The 17,811-nt window shown below is 40.1% G+C and overlaps 1 protein-coding gene across 1 annotated transcript in view; it reads left to right on the top strand.

Moving 5' to 3' along the window:
- Positions 1–335: 335 nt before the first annotated feature.
- LOC137291586 (multiple epidermal growth factor-like domains protein 11) overlaps positions 336–17,811 on the top strand; it is a 156,585-nt gene continuing 139,109 nt past the window's right edge. The window contains exons 1-10 of the mRNA XM_067822968.1: positions 336–425; positions 1,348–1,476; positions 3,177–3,311; positions 3,922–4,053; positions 5,607–5,741; positions 6,212–6,349; positions 7,123–7,254; positions 7,973–8,107; positions 9,093–9,209; positions 9,551–9,688. Coding sequence (XP_067679069.1) covers positions 371–425; positions 1,348–1,476; positions 3,177–3,311; positions 3,922–4,053; positions 5,607–5,741; positions 6,212–6,349; positions 7,123–7,254; positions 7,973–8,107; positions 9,093–9,209; positions 9,551–9,688 — 1,246 coding nt within the window. The 5' untranslated portion in view covers positions 336–370. The remainder of the gene's footprint in view (positions 426–1,347; positions 1,477–3,176; positions 3,312–3,921; positions 4,054–5,606; positions 5,742–6,211; positions 6,350–7,122; positions 7,255–7,972; positions 8,108–9,092; positions 9,210–9,550; positions 9,689–17,811) is intronic.

Here is a 17,811-nt window from a genome sequence, read left to right as displayed (position 1 = left end):
AGGAAGATGTCACTGAAAGAATAACTCCCAAACGTGCATTTTGCGTAAGGAACAAATTCCCCACAAATCGTACAAACCGTAGCTTATTGAAAGGTTCAGCGCTTGTAGTTAACTAACACAAGTGAATGGGCTGCTCCTATTATCTGTTAAAGGAATGCACATATCTTTTATGTTTCTTTTCACATCTTTTCGGCCATGGTTCCTCAGTACTGAGTGCAAGGAGGTAGGGTGACTGATCAGCGAAAGATCAACAGTGTAATGAATCAACACACACCAGAGAACACAGTATAACAATGCTTAATAGCAGTGCATCTACGTCCATTAGCTTCAGTTTGACATTCGCTGGTCGATTGTATGTGTTGGGTTTGCAATGCACCGCTTCTTTGTTCTTTGGCTCTTGTTGCTTCAGTGTAAGCCAAGCGCTGGTAAGTGATAGTTTCACCACTGCTTCTGTGTCATTTAAATGTAAGCATTTCTCATGCTCATTCTCAACTGTTGTATTTCTCGTATGCAATCTCGATTGTTCATTCTTGTAGCAGTTAAAAATATAATTGTTACATCAATTGTTATAATTACCGAATATACTCGCGTGTTTATCTCGGAAGTATTTCAAAGCTTTTGACGCGATCGGTGGGGTAACTCAACTGTTAAAGCTACCGCTCGTCAGCCCGAAAACCCGGGTTCGATTCCCCATATGGGTACAATGTGTGAAGCCATTTCTGTTGTTTCTGCTGTGATATTGCTGGAATATTGCTAGAATCGACTTAAATCCTAACCCACTCACTCATTCACAGGCGTTTGATAATACAGACAGTCATGTGTTTATGACAAAGAATAGTATTACGCATAACTGGAACTGTAAAGTATTTATAAATTGTATACCTAAGATGTAATATACACCATGTAGCACATCATGCTCGAATTCCTTGGTCTAATCACATGTTCATAGTTAATGACTGCGTTAATACTCCCTTACTTTGCATCTGCAAGCTTTACAACTGTTTACACGTGGTGCATGATAGTGTTAGATATTAAAACATTTAACAACTGATAAAAGGGGTGCACAGCATGCACATGAAATGCCTGACTGAAATGAATTGTAACATTTGAAAACTGATAAAACGGGCGCGCAACATAAATGTAGAATATTTAACAACTGATTAAAAAGAATGTGCAACATATATACGGAATATTTGACAGACATAAATTCATCGAACAATAATTCTAGAGAATATTTTTCTGTACTTAATCAGTTTCCACCATCGTTTCTATGCAAACCAATAAAAAGCACGTGATTCTTACATCACGATAACACTACATTATCTCTGTTTCTTCAATTGCTCTTAGAATGTGAGCCTGGGTATTATGGGGCTGACTGCCGTGGACGATGTAGTGAGGGCTGTGATGGTGGCTGCAGCCGCGAAGACGGACGTTGTACCTGTCGGCCTGGTTGGCTTGGAGTTTACTGCACACTGAGTATGTTGTAACCGTTGCTGCTGTTGTAGACTGATGACTAAACCTTTCTAGAATCGAAGGCTGTTACAGCGATATCCCCACCCCCTTCAGCAATATTTCAGCCGTAGGAAGACGGTTTATATATGATCGGGCCCCGACCAGACAATCCAGTGCTTAATATCAGTGCAGTTGGGATAGGATGGTATGTCTCATCCAGGTTAGCGAGCTTGACCAGCCGATCCTCGTATTCGCCTACAAGTATGGATTGCTGGAGACCTTTACGGGTAACACCTTTCGAAAGTGTTTCAGAATACTAGACACATTTACAGTACTTAGACAAAGGCTACATATGCCGATGACAATTAACAACATTATTCCCCCAGGCCGTCACATTATCCAATGTTTGCACTAACGAATCAGCCAGTAGGACTCCTTTTTTCAATGGCGATATTACATTAGGGAGTGAAATACAATGTGACATGCTGGCGATACAACTGCGTAACCTTTTACAACAACGCAACGGTCAGGCATCACGGAAATTTAGCAGACTCCATGTGGTTATGTTTCGACTCTTACTGTGACATGATATTTTTGTGTATATACATTCGATGCAGCATTGATTTGCTCTGAACATGAATCGGATTCATGAGCGCATTAAATGTTTGCGTTCTGATAAAAAAAACAATGAAATGATCTTTCACGAGTATCATCCCATCTCACTGATCCTCTGTAGGTAGGACTGTTGCATAAACTATAAAATCAGGTATAACTACAAAAAACATGCCTACCTCACTTCCCCGCCCCAACACTCTCAGTCAATTGTATGGTATTGCGGCATGAAACATATGCATGGTTAAATCAACTCAGTAATAGAGTTTGGTCATGTGAGCTTCATTCATGATAAATAATCTCACTGACTGAATGCAAAAAAAAATATAAAAAAACAAAAAAATAAAGTCATTAGCAGTGCAACCACTAATGTAAGTATTTTTACATAATATATACATGTCGCCGATTTGGTGTTATCATGCCGTTGTGACCATAATTGATCTAATTAAGAACAGCGCCAGTTTGGAGACTATTCTCACACTCATTATAGTTATTTTTACCGACGTGCACTAAACCAATGCATTTGTCACTTCTTTCGTATGACAAAACGCTATTTTGTAGCTTGATCTCAAGAGTATCAGTCAGTATTTATGAAACATAGTAATTTATCAGTCGATGAAGACCCAAGACATCAAACACATACAAATGCAAAAGAACACTTTAATAATTTAGTAACACATCATTTAGTTACCCTGGTTTTGAAACATCTCTGTCTAAATAACCTGTATAATACTACCCTAACGGGACGTTTTCGATCAAAAACGAAAGTGTGTGTATTAACACGACCTGAGCGTAATTGGATTCCGTTGGAATCTTTCCAGTATCGTGCTTGTCGTAATCGTTGGATTGTCTGGTCCAGACTCAATTATTTACAGACTGACGCATTATAACTGGACTAGTGGTTGCAGAGTTAAACAAGTAATATCAATTCAAGAATGACGAAAGCAATCAACGTGATATTCTTCTGAGACAGCATAGAAAGCCTGATTTGTTTAACCACTAGTTAATTTCTTTCAATGGATCATTTAGTTGGCATTGAATCTCAAAATCAGCGGTTTCAAGTTTGGATACATTCTTGCACCATGGAATTCAACAGTGACTTTGTATATCAGCCTGTCCACCTGGGTTCTATACGGAAGGAGAGGCGTGTACACAGTGTGGAGGCGGATGTGACGGTGGAGAATGTGACGCGGCCGACGGCGGTTGCAACTGTGCACCTGGCTGGGCTGGATATGGATGCACAATAGGTACGAAAACCCAAAGCATTAAAAACAAAATATATATCAGTTGGATTCGATTTTTATAATGTTTCAAAGAAGTTATGTGATAAATAGCGCGGTAAAAGGTAACGTAACACTTCATCAATACCAGTAAATAGAAATATGTTAACAATCCTTCCAAACATGCAATAAAAGCAGGGTAGCTGGAAAGCTATTTCATCGTTTTCAGGGACGTCAGTCATGCCCCTACACTTCTCCTTACAGCATTGTACTCAGTGTTTCAGAGTATGTTTCAGAATACGTTTCAAAATATGCATCAGAATATTTTTAAGAATATGTTTCATCGAGGAAAGTATACAAATATTAACATGACAAAAATGACATTCGCCTCAAAAAGTTTTTACTTAACGAGAGCTTGATTCGAAATTGCACCGTGGACTTTGTCTCCTGATTATGTATATATTTCTCTTCTCGGTATCTTGATTATTAGTCGTTAACATAAGCCTTTGCGTCAAGACAGCGTGATAATAATCGAAAATGTACCGCTGACTTTATCTTATGACTTGGTTTATGTTTTATGTCGGATTGTTTGTTAACAATTTAATTATCCGTCGCTTTCCGTACGCTTTATTTAAAGAATGCATGGACGGTTTCTTTGGAAACGACCACAGTTGTATGAAATGTAGTGCCGGGTGTGCGGGGGACGTGTGTGACGCTGGAGATGGCAGCTGTTCCTGTAAAGCTGGCTGGGCAGGAAGTGGCTGCCACAGTATGTAATATCTATAAAACATGTGTATGTCGAAATTTAGTGTCTATTTACACAAGTGTTATTTTGTACATTCTGTGTGATTTCTAAGGATACATGTCAAGTCAAAATGACCTGTGTTGCAATCCGTATACCATACTGTACGCTACACATAATCAGCGTTTTGACCTGTATTCCTTACTATGCTCTGCACGTTATCAGTTTTACAATCAGTGTTATACTCTTTACTCCTCACTGTGCCCTGCTACACTTAGTGTTATATTCTGTATTCTTCACTGTGCCCTGCTACACTTAGTGTTATATTCTGTATTTACATTGTGCCCTGTTACACTTAGTGTTATATTCTGCATTCTTCACTGTGCCCTGCTACATTTAGTGTTATATTCTGTATTCACTGTGCCCTGCTACACTTAGTGTTATATTCTGTATTCTTCACTGTGCCCTGTTACACTTAGTGTCATATTATGTATTCTTCACTGTGCCCTGCTACATTTAGTGTTATATTCTGTATTCACACTGTGCCCTGCTACACTTAGTGTTATATTCTGTATTCTTCACTGTGCCCTGCTACACTTAGTGTCATATTCTGTATTCTTCACTGTGCCCTGCTGCACTTAGTGTTATATTCTGTATTCTTCACTGTACCCTGCTACACTTAGTGTTATATTCTGTATTCTTCACTGTACCCTGCTACACTTAGTGTTATATTCTGTATTCTTCACTGTACACTGCTACACTTAGTGCTATATTCTGTATTCTTCACTGTACCCTACTACACTTAGTGCTATATTCTGTATTCTTCACTGTACCCTGCTACACTTAGTGCTATATTCTCTATTCTTCACTGTGCCCTGCTACACTTGGTGTCATATTATGTATTCTTCACTGTGCCCTGCTACACTTAGTGTTATATTCTGTATTCACACTGTGCCCTGTTACACTTAGTGTTATATTCTGTATTCACACTGTGCCCTGCTACACTTGGTGTCATACTATGTATTCTTCACTGTGCCCTGCTACACTTAGTGTTATATTCTGTATTCACACTGTGCCCTGTTACACTTAGTGTTATATTCTGTATTCACACTGTGCCCTGCTACACTTAGTGTTATATTCTGTATTCTTCACTGTGCCCTGCTGCACTTAGTGTTATATTCTGTATTCTTCACTGTGCCCTGCTGCACTTAGTGTTATATTCTGTATTCTTCACTGTCCGTATACCTGTTTAGTGTAAATCCGTATGCCTTACTGAAAGCTGAAGTGTTAGAATCTGTATGCCTTAATTACTGTGTACTAGAAGCGGTATTCTAAAAAAAGTCTAAGACTTTTCTTAAGTTTTGTCTTAAGTTTTTAAAAATTGACTTAGTTAATTCAGAAACGTAAGTCTACATTTGGAGCTTAAGTATTTTTTTAGACTTTAGTTCTTTTATAAATACCTCCCCAGGATTACGGTAGGTATACATTCATATAGTAGGTTCAAGTTCAAGATAAATTTATTAAATCATAAAGTCGATGTAACATATAACTGGTCAGAGGAACAGACTTCCTCCTTCCAGAGTGCAAGGATGGGTTTTACATGGACGGACAAAACTGTACGGAGTGCTCAGCCGGTTGTCAGGAAGGAATCTGTAACGCTACTGACGGAAGCTGCACGTGCAGGACTGGCTGGACAGGAATCAACTGCACATCAAGTATGGCGTATGTGTGTCAGTGAGTGAATGAGTGAGTTAGTTTAAATGTAACATTGTCATATAGCCATAGCGGCCGTATAACTACAGGAGGTCCTCGACGTCAGTTCGATGAATCGTTCACGTGAGTGTGGTAATATTTTCAGTTACATCAGCAGATTATTACCCATAGTGTGCCTTGAACCCGCTGTGGATGAGAGTAATAGTTATAGTCTGCATATATGGAGCTCACACTCAGGCACATTGCCTGCACATAGAGCTCATGCATTAGTATACCCCGTCATAGGACACTATCGTACTTTCCCATACTTTTTCAACTGAATGACTGCATGAGTGAGTGAGGTGAGTTGAGTGTGTTTAGGCGCGTATGTTTGAGAGTGTTCTTGTGTGTAGTCCTTTGTAGTCAAATTTATCACTCTATCGTGTGTTGTTTATTTACATTTACATGGTAAAATGTTCATCATCATCTGCAGTTTGTGATGAGGGTAACTATGGACAAGACTGTTCTCAGAAGTGTAACCCAGGGTGTAAACCAGGGTCCTGCCACCACGCCACCGGGGACTGCAACTATCAATGTAAAGCTGGGTGGATAGGTCAGCGATGTGATGAGTGTAAGTTCTGAAATTGATATTTTCTGACATTTTCGTTTCCAAGGATTCTAAATGTAAACATCAAAACTTTAGTAATAGTAACCAGAAACTTGTCAGACAACCGTTATACTACACGTGTGTTCCGGTTCATTCATGTGTGTAAATATGTAAAACATCGGACTAATAATGGTCATGACATTTTCAGCGTTATTTCATGAATATTGATAATAATGTTTGTTTGTAAAGCACCTGTTTACACACACTTGTTCACGCTCAAGGCGTAAGCACAGTATTTCCACGGAAAACCCAAGCAGCCTGTGAGGCGCATGTACCTATCCCACCGGGTACCCATTGACTGCTGGGTGAACAGAAACAATTTATGAACACACTCACTGTGCCTTATGTCAAGTGTGCATCTTTGTGGGGCAGGACTGAAGTCTTAGAAACTCAGGAGTCAAGTTGCCAGACATGGTCACCCATCCAAGGAGTCTCCATGAACAACGTTGCTTAGCTTCAACTGATATAGGACCTGGGTTTAATGCACAGGCCCACACCTCCCCATATTTTCCTGTGGTATCTTTTCTTGTTTCTCAGTTAGGTTAAAGGATGAAGCAAAAGCAAAACAGATTTAATCAGATAAGCTTGTTTAAAAGCACGTTATCCTGTTGAGACATTTAGCAAATGTCGAAATGTCTACATGACATTTCAAATGCAACCGTATTTCAAATGCAACCGTTTCTTGTTCTCCATCGTGAGTCTCGTCATCTGGATCAAACACAACGCTTTGTTCCCAGTGTGCGGAAACGGGTTCTACGTGGACGGAGACCGTTGTGTAGACTGCGGTGCTGGATGTGTAGGGGAGACATGCAACATAACCGACGGTAGCTGTAACTGTAAAGATGGCTGGACAGGAAGTAACTGCAATGGTTTGTAAACTTCTTTCATTTAGACGTTAGAGTAACAATAAAGACGTTGTTCATCCATATATTGTTATGTAAACCCATGAACCTTTTTCAACTAATCGAAACAGAGATATTTTATCTTCAGGTCTTGACATGATTCTGAAAACATGACGCATATCTGAAATATTTTATTTAGCTTTGGCTTTGTTTGGATTTCAGAGAATTTGTTTGACATTGGTGGTTTCATTTCTGTTTCTAAGAAGAGACTGATTAGTAATCTTTCACAAGATTGGTACTCAAACCTATATAATACAAATAAGTGTTCCAATTATATACTTTTTAATGCTGAAACTTATCTCAGTTTAGGTATTGCTCCATATTCAAGAAATTGTTTGAAACAAAAACATCAATCTAAATTTTATTAGATGTGAAATACATGTTATACTTTATTGTCATGCCAACAGAGATATAAGGAATAAATTTCTGGATACATATTTGAAACACCCTCTATCACATAAATATTATAAATAATTTGTGCCTATTTCTATATAATGTTCATCAAAACAAATTTCTAAGGCAAAAGATTTACAAGAGTGACAAAAATCATCCTGAGCGAATCAACAATAAATTGTGATGACACCGGGTGTTGGTTATATTCAGGATGAGGATGGTACCTTCATAAGGGCATGATTTTGTCACTGCTATAAGACGGAAGTAATTGTCTTGCCCTCTACCCTTCCAGAATGCAAGGAGGATTTTTACATGGACGGACAAAACTGTACGCAGTGTTCAATCGGGTGTCAGGAAGGACACTGTAACGCTACTGACGGAAGCTGCACGTGCAGGGCTGGCTGGACAGGAATCAACTGCATATCAAGTATGTATACTTGTATATTTACACCATATTCATAGTGATATTCACGGTATGTCTGAAAGATGAAAGGAGATAATCGACATATATGCCATTTGGGGTATATGTGTGCATATACTGGCGGTTGTTCGTGTTATGATAGCGTAAAATGGCGTCCGACATGTTTGCGTTTTAAGCTTGAAACTGATAGACATGTCGTGGTTAAATAATTATTCTTCTTTTGTGTACACCTTGGTTTATTACAAACACATGAATCACCCGTGAGGTATTGATTTTGACATTTCTGACAAATGACTACACACACAAACCAAACAATTACAAGAACACAAACGGTTCCAGAATGAGAGAACATGCTGTTTTCCAGCAGGGCACACGAGTGTACACAAAAGGTTAAACACAAATAATTCGACATGTACAGACAGCAATGATCCTCAGACCTAAACATTGCAATAGTCACACTAGTTCATTAATCTCTATTTGAAAACTTTGTGCTATGAGTTCTAAATGTAAAAAACAAAGGTTCAAAGGATGTTCTTCTGATGAGCGTAAGTTCTTATGTGTACAATAGTAGTGAAGTTGACTTCCTCGTGTTTAAGTCCGATGACAGGTATAACATGCAAGCAACTGACATCTAAAGAATCGTTTAGATACACCTAGTCCCTTTCGTGTTAGAGTGAGTGAGTGAGTTAAGATTTAAAGTTATGTCGTTATGAAAACAAGTTTCTGTCTTGCGAGACGAAAAATACGTTTCAGCAATGCGTTGATTCCAAGATTCTGTTCGAGTGAACACTCATATCACAGAGTGCCACTGTTTCATCTGCAACTTGTACTGCTTACAGAGAACACTTGTATCACAGAGTGTCATTGCTTCATCTGCAACTTGTACTGCTTACAGTGAACACTTGTATCACAGAGTGTCATTGCTTCATCTGCAACTTGTACTGCTTACAGTGAACACTTGTATCACAGAGTGTCATTGCTTCATCTGCAGCTTGTAATGACGGAACATATGGCCATGAGTGCACACAGACGTGTACCACGTGTCTACCAGGGATTTGCCACCACGTCACAGGAGAATGTGACAACCAGTGCAAGGACGGATGGACAGGTCAGCGATGTAAACAAAGTATGTGTTTGCTGTCAGTCATTTGGGACCAGCAGCAATTTACTTATTTCAGTTAGACAGTGGTATTTCCAACAAATAATCAGTCGATAGTGGCAAAAAAATAGGAAGATCAACGATGTTAACGAATTTGTTCTGCAAAGTCAATAAACATAAATATTAAACAGATAAAATACCTTTCATACATATATTCATTTTGAAGTAGGTTAAGCTTATTATTGTCCAGTTTATTTAATTAACTGTTTACATGGACCTTCGTCTTATTGTGATGGTTTGTGATTGGTGACCAGTTGTACGTTTCCTCTATGTCTTTGCACCGTTATCAGTGTGTCATGCGGGAACATTTGGACAAGACTGTGGACAGAATTGTAACCCAGGGTGTAAACCATGGTCCTGCAACCACGTCACCGGTGACTGCAACTATCAGTGTAAAGATGGATGGACAGGTCGGAGATGTGAACACAGTGAGGTTTCAATCCGTATGGTGCATGGTGTTCGGGTCACACTATCTATTCTGCTACCAGTGTTTTTACATCGTTGTATTTCCACTGGTGTATTTCAGTCGTTTGGAATCCCATAGGGAATTTTATATCTGAAAAGAGAGATGTATGTAGCATTTCCATATGTAATATATGAGTGAGTGACTTTAGTTTTACGCCGCTTTCAGTAATATTCTGACTATATGGCGGCGGTATGTAAATAATAGTCTGGACCAGACAATTCAGAGATCAACAACAGAAGCATAGATGTGCGCAATTGGGAACGGATGACATGTGCCAACAAAGTCGTCAAGCCTGACCACCCGGTCCCATCAGTCGGCTCTCACGACAAGCATATTAGCCTTTTGTGGCAAACATGGTATGCTGAAGACCCACGGATATATGCAATAAGTAATGATATAGTACATGCAATCATTGCAATGTACCACATATTCATCTGCAGTGTGTATTGACGGGACATATGGACGAAACTGTTCCGGGTTGTGTAGCAGAGGGTGTAAGCCAAGGTCCTGCCACCACGTCACCGGGGACTGCAACAGCCAGTGTAAGGACGGATGGACAGGTCCCCGTTGTGAAGAACGTAAGCTGACCTGCATGCATGATTTTCGAGAAACTGACGTCATGTTGACAGTTTGATCTTAAAGGCTGATTTAAATTTAAGCATAAAACCGCGATACATATTACATGATCTTTTCATTGTATGTCTCGGTGATGTAGAATTGAGTTTGAGACCGTGGCATGTTAATCTATATGATAAAACATTTGCATTATGAGTAAAGATCATCGCTCGATTTCCCACACTGGTAAAGTGATTAGTCAGTTCGTGGGGACTCTGCTAGAATCCTGATTGTATTCGCCTAAATACAGATAAAATACATGTTACAAATGGGAAACATGTTTATTGCTACTAATCGTATGTAGGGTAGTTTTCGTGCTCGTTTATTTGTTAAAACCGCTCTCAGTAGTATTCAAGCTATATGAAGGCAACCTAGAATAGTTTTGTTTGGAAAATTCACTCATTGCTCTCGTAACCAAAGTTCCAGTAATCATGAATGCCATCTTTCTGTGAATGTCACAATTCCTTTCCAAATGACATTTTAAATCACATGGAGATGGAAACAAGAAAGATTCATTTCTATGTCCAGTAATATGTCCCATGTCAACACAATCAGTGTGTCAGTCGTCTGACTGTAACATAATAATACCAACTCTTCTCTTTGAAGTAGTCTGTTGTAGATAAAGCCATATCTATTCAAGTTGTAATGATAAGAAATGTTGTTGATAATATTTACCTGTTTGTGCAATTCCTCCTTTTTCACAGATACCGAGCTTGTGGAACATGAAGAGACGGATGTAAACTCTCCCAAACTGTTCTTCTGGATCTGGATTACAATAATCGTAGTTCTGACTGTTAGTTTTCTGTCTTGCTTGAACAGGTGAGATTACCCCATGAAACTCAACATACATTATGTAGAGCAGAAGTTATATACTATCAGTATGTACTGATACTGCACAGATATGTGTGCACAACCCAGAACACAAGTAATTGGTGTAGTCACTTTCACTATCTTACCGATGTGGAGATTATCGTATAATGAACCTTCAGTTAAGAACGGCTCCATCGTATCAATTCCATATACACATCTGTCTGGCCTTTAAACTACAATAAAACACAAATTCCTGCTAACTTATCATGTCAACATCAACTCCTGTTTCGCACCCAATGACACTATTGGAAAATATCTGAACACACAATAAGCATAAGTCTTGCTGATAAACATGACAGCACTAAACGCTTACAATTACGGTCAGGTATCCAGTCACAGCTGTCACACTATCACTATCACTGTCTCTATCACTTCACTTCAGATGTTTACATAGGATCATCGCTCAATGAACATGTGATTCCGATTTAGTATATTACACTATCCGTGTCCCTTTCAAGTAGGTCGTCATAAACTGCATTTGTTTATCCTTTCAGAAAATCTCTTGTGGCATTTTGTGCAAGGGTAAGAAAGACAAGAGGTAGCTCTAATAACAAACCCCCTTCAGAACAAGGCTCACAAGCAACTCCAAACGTTGAACAACAACCGGGAAACAGCCCTGAATAACGAGAGCCACGGGTCATTGGCAGAGCATACATAAACCATTATCAGAAACCAGGGAAACCTTCAAAAGCTTTACTGACCACAAACGGTTGGATTGTTTTCCCACTAGTCGTGCGTTTACATTGGTGGACACTCAAAGGTCAATAATACACTCAAATGGTCTCTGCATCTTCTCAAGCACATGCACTGGAGCTGTTTTGCTGCTACGACGCCGAAGGATGCCGTGGCGACTAAGGATTTGATAAAGTTGTACCTTAACTCTTCCCACAAGAGAATACACGACCTAAAAGAGGAAAAAAGCACCCCCTCTTTCATGACGTTAACTTGACCTTCAGACTTTACCTTATCGGAAACATTAACATTGTGCTTAACATCAAGCCGTTTCTTATAGAAGGTCGCTTAAAAGGTGTCCATAATCATAAGAATTCTTTATTGTACAGCACTGTCAACATGGATTTATGTGATTAATAATGTAATAACACAGAGCGCGTTTGTGTATATCTGTGAACAATTGGCTTCCCTTTGCGTGTGTTTGTAACAAACACCGGTGGTGGAGGAGACGCTCACCTTTCTGTGATTACCTGAAATACAAGTTCTATTAGACACAATCAAATGTAATGTTCTAATTTTACATATTACTGTCATTTCTGTAATCAGTTGACTTATTCGCTGATGCAAAGTTGCAATTTTAAGTAATATGAATATAAATACCCCATCAGGTACATCTGACTTTTATCACAGTTACTACTGTACGTAGTGAACAACATTTATGTAATGAACTGGCTTGGTACATTAAACATTCATGAAACGTGTACACCATTTTTCATGTAACTGATATACGCATGCACATAAGTTATGCACCACTTGGAATAATGAATAATAGCATGGCCCTGTATATTTTCAAAGGAATTACTGCAATGTTCAGGCATGATTCTAAATATATGTAAATATGATTTCCTAATCCTCTTGCAGCGATTGTTAATCTCCTATGAGGATGACACAAAGGAGAAGGAGAATATATGTGTGTTGAGTATAGACTAAAACCGGAATATATTCCAGTGGACAGCCCTTCATGCACTTCTATACACAGTATAGACTATAACAGGAACATCTTCCACTGGACAGTCCTTCATGCACCCCTATACGCAGTATAGACTATAACGGGAATATCTTCCTCTGGACAGTCCTTCATGCACCCCTATACACAGTATAGACTATAACGGTAATATCTTCCACTGGACAGTCCTTCATGCACCCCTATACACAGTATAGACTATAACGGGAATATCTTCACTGGACAGTCCTTCATGCACCACTATACACACTATAGACTATAACGGGAATATCTTTCACTGGACAGTCCTTCATGCACCCCTATACACAGTATAGACTATAACCGGAATATCTTCACTGGACAGTCCTTCATGCACCCCTATACACAGTGTAGACTATAACGGGAATATTGTCACTGGACAGTCCTTCATGCACCCCTATACACAGTATAGACTATAACGGGAATATCTTCACTCGACAGCCCTTCATGCACTTCTATACACAGTATAGACTATAACGGGGATATCTTCCACAGGACATTCCTTCATGCACCCCTATACACAGTATAGACTATAACGGGAATATCTTCCACTGGACAGTCCTTCATGCACCCCTATACACAGTATAGACTATAACGGGAATATCTTCCTCTGGACAGTCCTTCATGCACTTCTATACACAGTATAGACTATAACGGGAATATCTTCACTGGACAGTCCTTCATGCACCCCTATACACAGTATAGACTATAACGGGAATATCTTCCTCTGGACAGTCCTTCATGCACCCCTATACACAGTATAGACTATAACGGGAATATCTTCCTGTGGACAGTCCTTCATGCACTTCTATACACAGTATAGACTATAACGGGAATATCTTCACTGGACAGTCCTTCATGCACCCCTATACACAGTATAGACTATAGCGGGAATATCTTCCACTGGACAGTCCTTCATGCACCCCTATACACAGTGTAGACTATAACGGGAATATTGTCACTGGACAGTCCTTCATGCACCCCTATACACAGTATAGACTATAACGGGAATATCTTCCTCTGGACAGTCCTTCATGCACCCCTATACACAGTATAGACTATAACGAGAATATCTTCACTGGACAGTCCTTCATGCACCCCTATACACAGTATAGACTATAACGGGAATATCTTCACTGGACAGTCCTTCATGCACCCCTATACACAGTATAGACTATAACGGGAATATCTTCACTGGACAGTCCTTCATGCACCAATATACACAGTATAGACTATAATGGGAATATCTTCACTGGACAGTCCTTCATGCACACCTATACACTGAATAGACTTTAACGGGAATATCTTCACTGGACAGCCCTTCATACACTTCTATACACAGTATAGACTATAACGGGGATATCTTCCACTGGACAGTCCTTCATGCACCCCTATACACAGTATAGACTATAACGGGAATATCTTCACTGGACAGTCCTTCATGCACTCCTATACACAGTATAGACTATAACGGGAATATCTTCACTTGACAGTCCTTCATGCACCCCTATACACAGTGTAGACTATAACGGGAACATCGTCACTGGACAGTCCTTCATGCACCCCTATACACAGTATAGACTATAACCGGAATATCTTCACTGGACAGTCCTTCATGCACTTCTATACACAGTATAGACTATAACGGGAATATCTTCACTGGACAGTCCTTCATGCACTTCTATACACAGTATAGACTATAACGGGAATATCTTCACTGGACAGTCCTTCATGCACTTCTATACACAGTATAGACTATAACGGGAATATCTTCACTGGACAGCCCTTCATGCACTTCTATACACAGTATAGACTATAGCGGGAATATCTTCCTCTGGACAGTCCTTCATGCACTTCTATACACAGCATAGACTATAACGGGAATATCTTCACTGGACAGTCCTTCATGCACCCCTATACACAGTATAGACTATAACGGGAATATCTTCACTGGACAGCCCATCATGCACTTCTACACACAGTATAGACTATAACGGGAATATCTTCCACTGGACAGTCCTTCATGCACCCCTATACACAGTATAGACTATAACGGGAATATCTTCACTGGACAGTCCTTCATGCACCCCTATACACAGTATAGACTATAGCGGGAACATCTTCCACAGGACAGTCCTTCATGCACCCCTATACACAGTGTAGACTATAACGGGAATATTGTCACTGGACAGTCCTTCATGCACCCCTATACACAGTATAGACTATAACGGGAATATCTTCCTCTGGACAGTCCTTCATGCACCCCTATACACAGTATAGACTATAACCGGAATATCTTCACTGGACAGTCCTTCATGCACCCCTGTGCACAGTGTAGACTATAACGGGAATATTGTCACTGGACAGTCCTTCATGCACCCCTATACACAGTATAGACTATAACGGGAATATCTTCACTGGACAGCCCTTCATGCACTTCTATACACAGTATAGACTATAACGGGGATATCTTCCACAGGACAGCCCTTCATGCACCCCTATACACAGTATAGACTATAACGGGAATATCTTCCACTGGACAGTCCTTCATGCACCCCTATACACAGTATAGACTATAACGGGAATATCTTCCTCTGGACAGTCCTTCATGCACTTCTATACACAGTATAGACTATAACCGGAATATCTTCCACTGGACAGTCCTTCATGCACCCCTATACACAGTATAGACTATAACGGGAATATCTTCCACTGGACAGTCCTTCATGCACCCCTATACACAGTATAGACTATAACGGGAACATCTTCACTGGACAGTCCTTCATGCACCCCTATACACAGTATAGACTATAACGGGAATATCTTCACTGGACAGTCCTTCATGCACACCTATACACAGTGTAGACTATAACGGGAATATCTTCACTGGACAGTCCTTCATGCACCCCTATACACAGTATAGACTATAACCGGAATATCTTCCTCTGGACAGTCCTTCATGCACCCCTATACACAGTATAGACTATAACGGGAATATCTTCACTGGAGAGTCCTTCATGCACCCCTATACACAGTATAGACTATAACGGGAATATCTTCACTGGACAGTCCTTCATGCACCAATATACACAGTATAGACTATAACGGGAATATCTTCACTGGACAGTCCTTCATGCACCAATATACACAGTATAGACTATAACGGGAATATCTTCACTGGACAGTCCTTCATGCACACCTATACACTGTATAGACTTTAACGGGAACATCTTCACTGGACAGCCCTTCATGCACTTCTATACACAGTATAGACTATAACGGGGATATCTTCCTCTGGACAGTCCTTCATGCACCCCTATACACAGTATAGACTATAACGGGAACATCTTCACTGGACAGTCCTTCATGCACCCCTATACACAGTATAGACTATAACGGGAATATCTTCACTTGACAGTCCTTCATGCACCCCTCTACACAGTGTAGACTATAACGGGAACATCGTCACTGGACAGTGCTTCATGCACCCCTATACACAGTATAGACTATAACCGGAACATCTTCACTGGACAGTCCTTCATGCACTTCTATACACAGTATAGACTATAACGGGAATATCTTCACTGGACAGTCCTTCATGCACTTCTATACACAGTATAGACTATAACGGGAATATCTTCACTGGACAGTCCTTCATGCACTTCTATACACAGTATAGACTATAACGGGAATATCTTCACTGGACAGCCCTTCATGCACTTCTATACACAGTGTAGACTATAACGGGAACATCTTCCACTGGACAGTCCTTCATGCACCCCTATACACAGTATAGACTATAACGGGAATATCTTCCTCTGGACAGTCCTTCATGCACTTCTATACACAGCATAGACTATAACGGGAATATCTTCACTGGACAGTCCTTCATGCACCCCTATACACAGTATAGACTATAACGGGAATATCGTCACTGGACAGTCCTTCATGCACCCCTATACACAGTATAGACTATAATGGGAATATCTTCACTGGACAGCCCTTCATGCACTTCTATACACAGTATACACTATAACGGGGATATCTTCCACAGGACATTCCTTCATGCACCCCTATACACAGTATAGACTATAACGGGAATATCTTCCACTGGACAGTCCTTCATGCACCCCTATACACAGTATAGACTATAACGGGAATATCTTCCTCTAGACAGTCCTTCATGCACTTCTATACACAGTATAGACTATAACGGGAATATCTTCACTGGACAGTCCTTCATGCACCCCTATACACAGTATAGACTATAACGGGAATATCTTCCTCTGGACAGTCCTTCATGCACCCCTATACACAGTATAGACTATAACGGGAATATCTTCCTCTGGACAGTCCTTCATGCACTTCTATACACAGTATAGGCTATAACGGGAATATCTTCACTGGACAGTCCTTCATGCACCCCTATACACAGTATAGACTATAGCGGGAATATCTTCCACTGGACAGTCCTTCATGCACCCCTATACACAGTGTAGACTATAACGGGAATATTGTCACTGGACAGTCCTTCATGCACCCCTATACACAGTATAGACTATAACCGGAATATCTTCACTGGACAGTCCTTCATGCACCCCTATACACAGTGTAGACTATAACGGGAATATTGTCACTGGACAGTCCTTCATGCACCCCTATACACAGTATAGACTATAACGGGAATATCTTCACTGGACAGCCCTTCATGCACCTCTTTACACAGTATAGACTATAACGGGGATATCTTCCACAGGACATTCCTTCATGCACCCCTATACACAGTATAGACTATAACGGGAATATCTTCACTGGACAGTCCTTCATGCACACCTATACACTGTATAGACTTTAACGGGAACATCTTCACTGGACAGCCCTTCATG

This window comes from Haliotis asinina, chromosome 7 (genome assembly GCF_037392515.1).
Source record: "Haliotis asinina isolate JCU_RB_2024 chromosome 7, JCU_Hal_asi_v2, whole genome shotgun sequence".
NCBI lineage: Eukaryota > Metazoa > Mollusca > Gastropoda > Lepetellida > Haliotidae > Haliotis > Haliotis asinina.
This window is presented reverse-complemented; position numbering and strand designations above follow the sequence as displayed.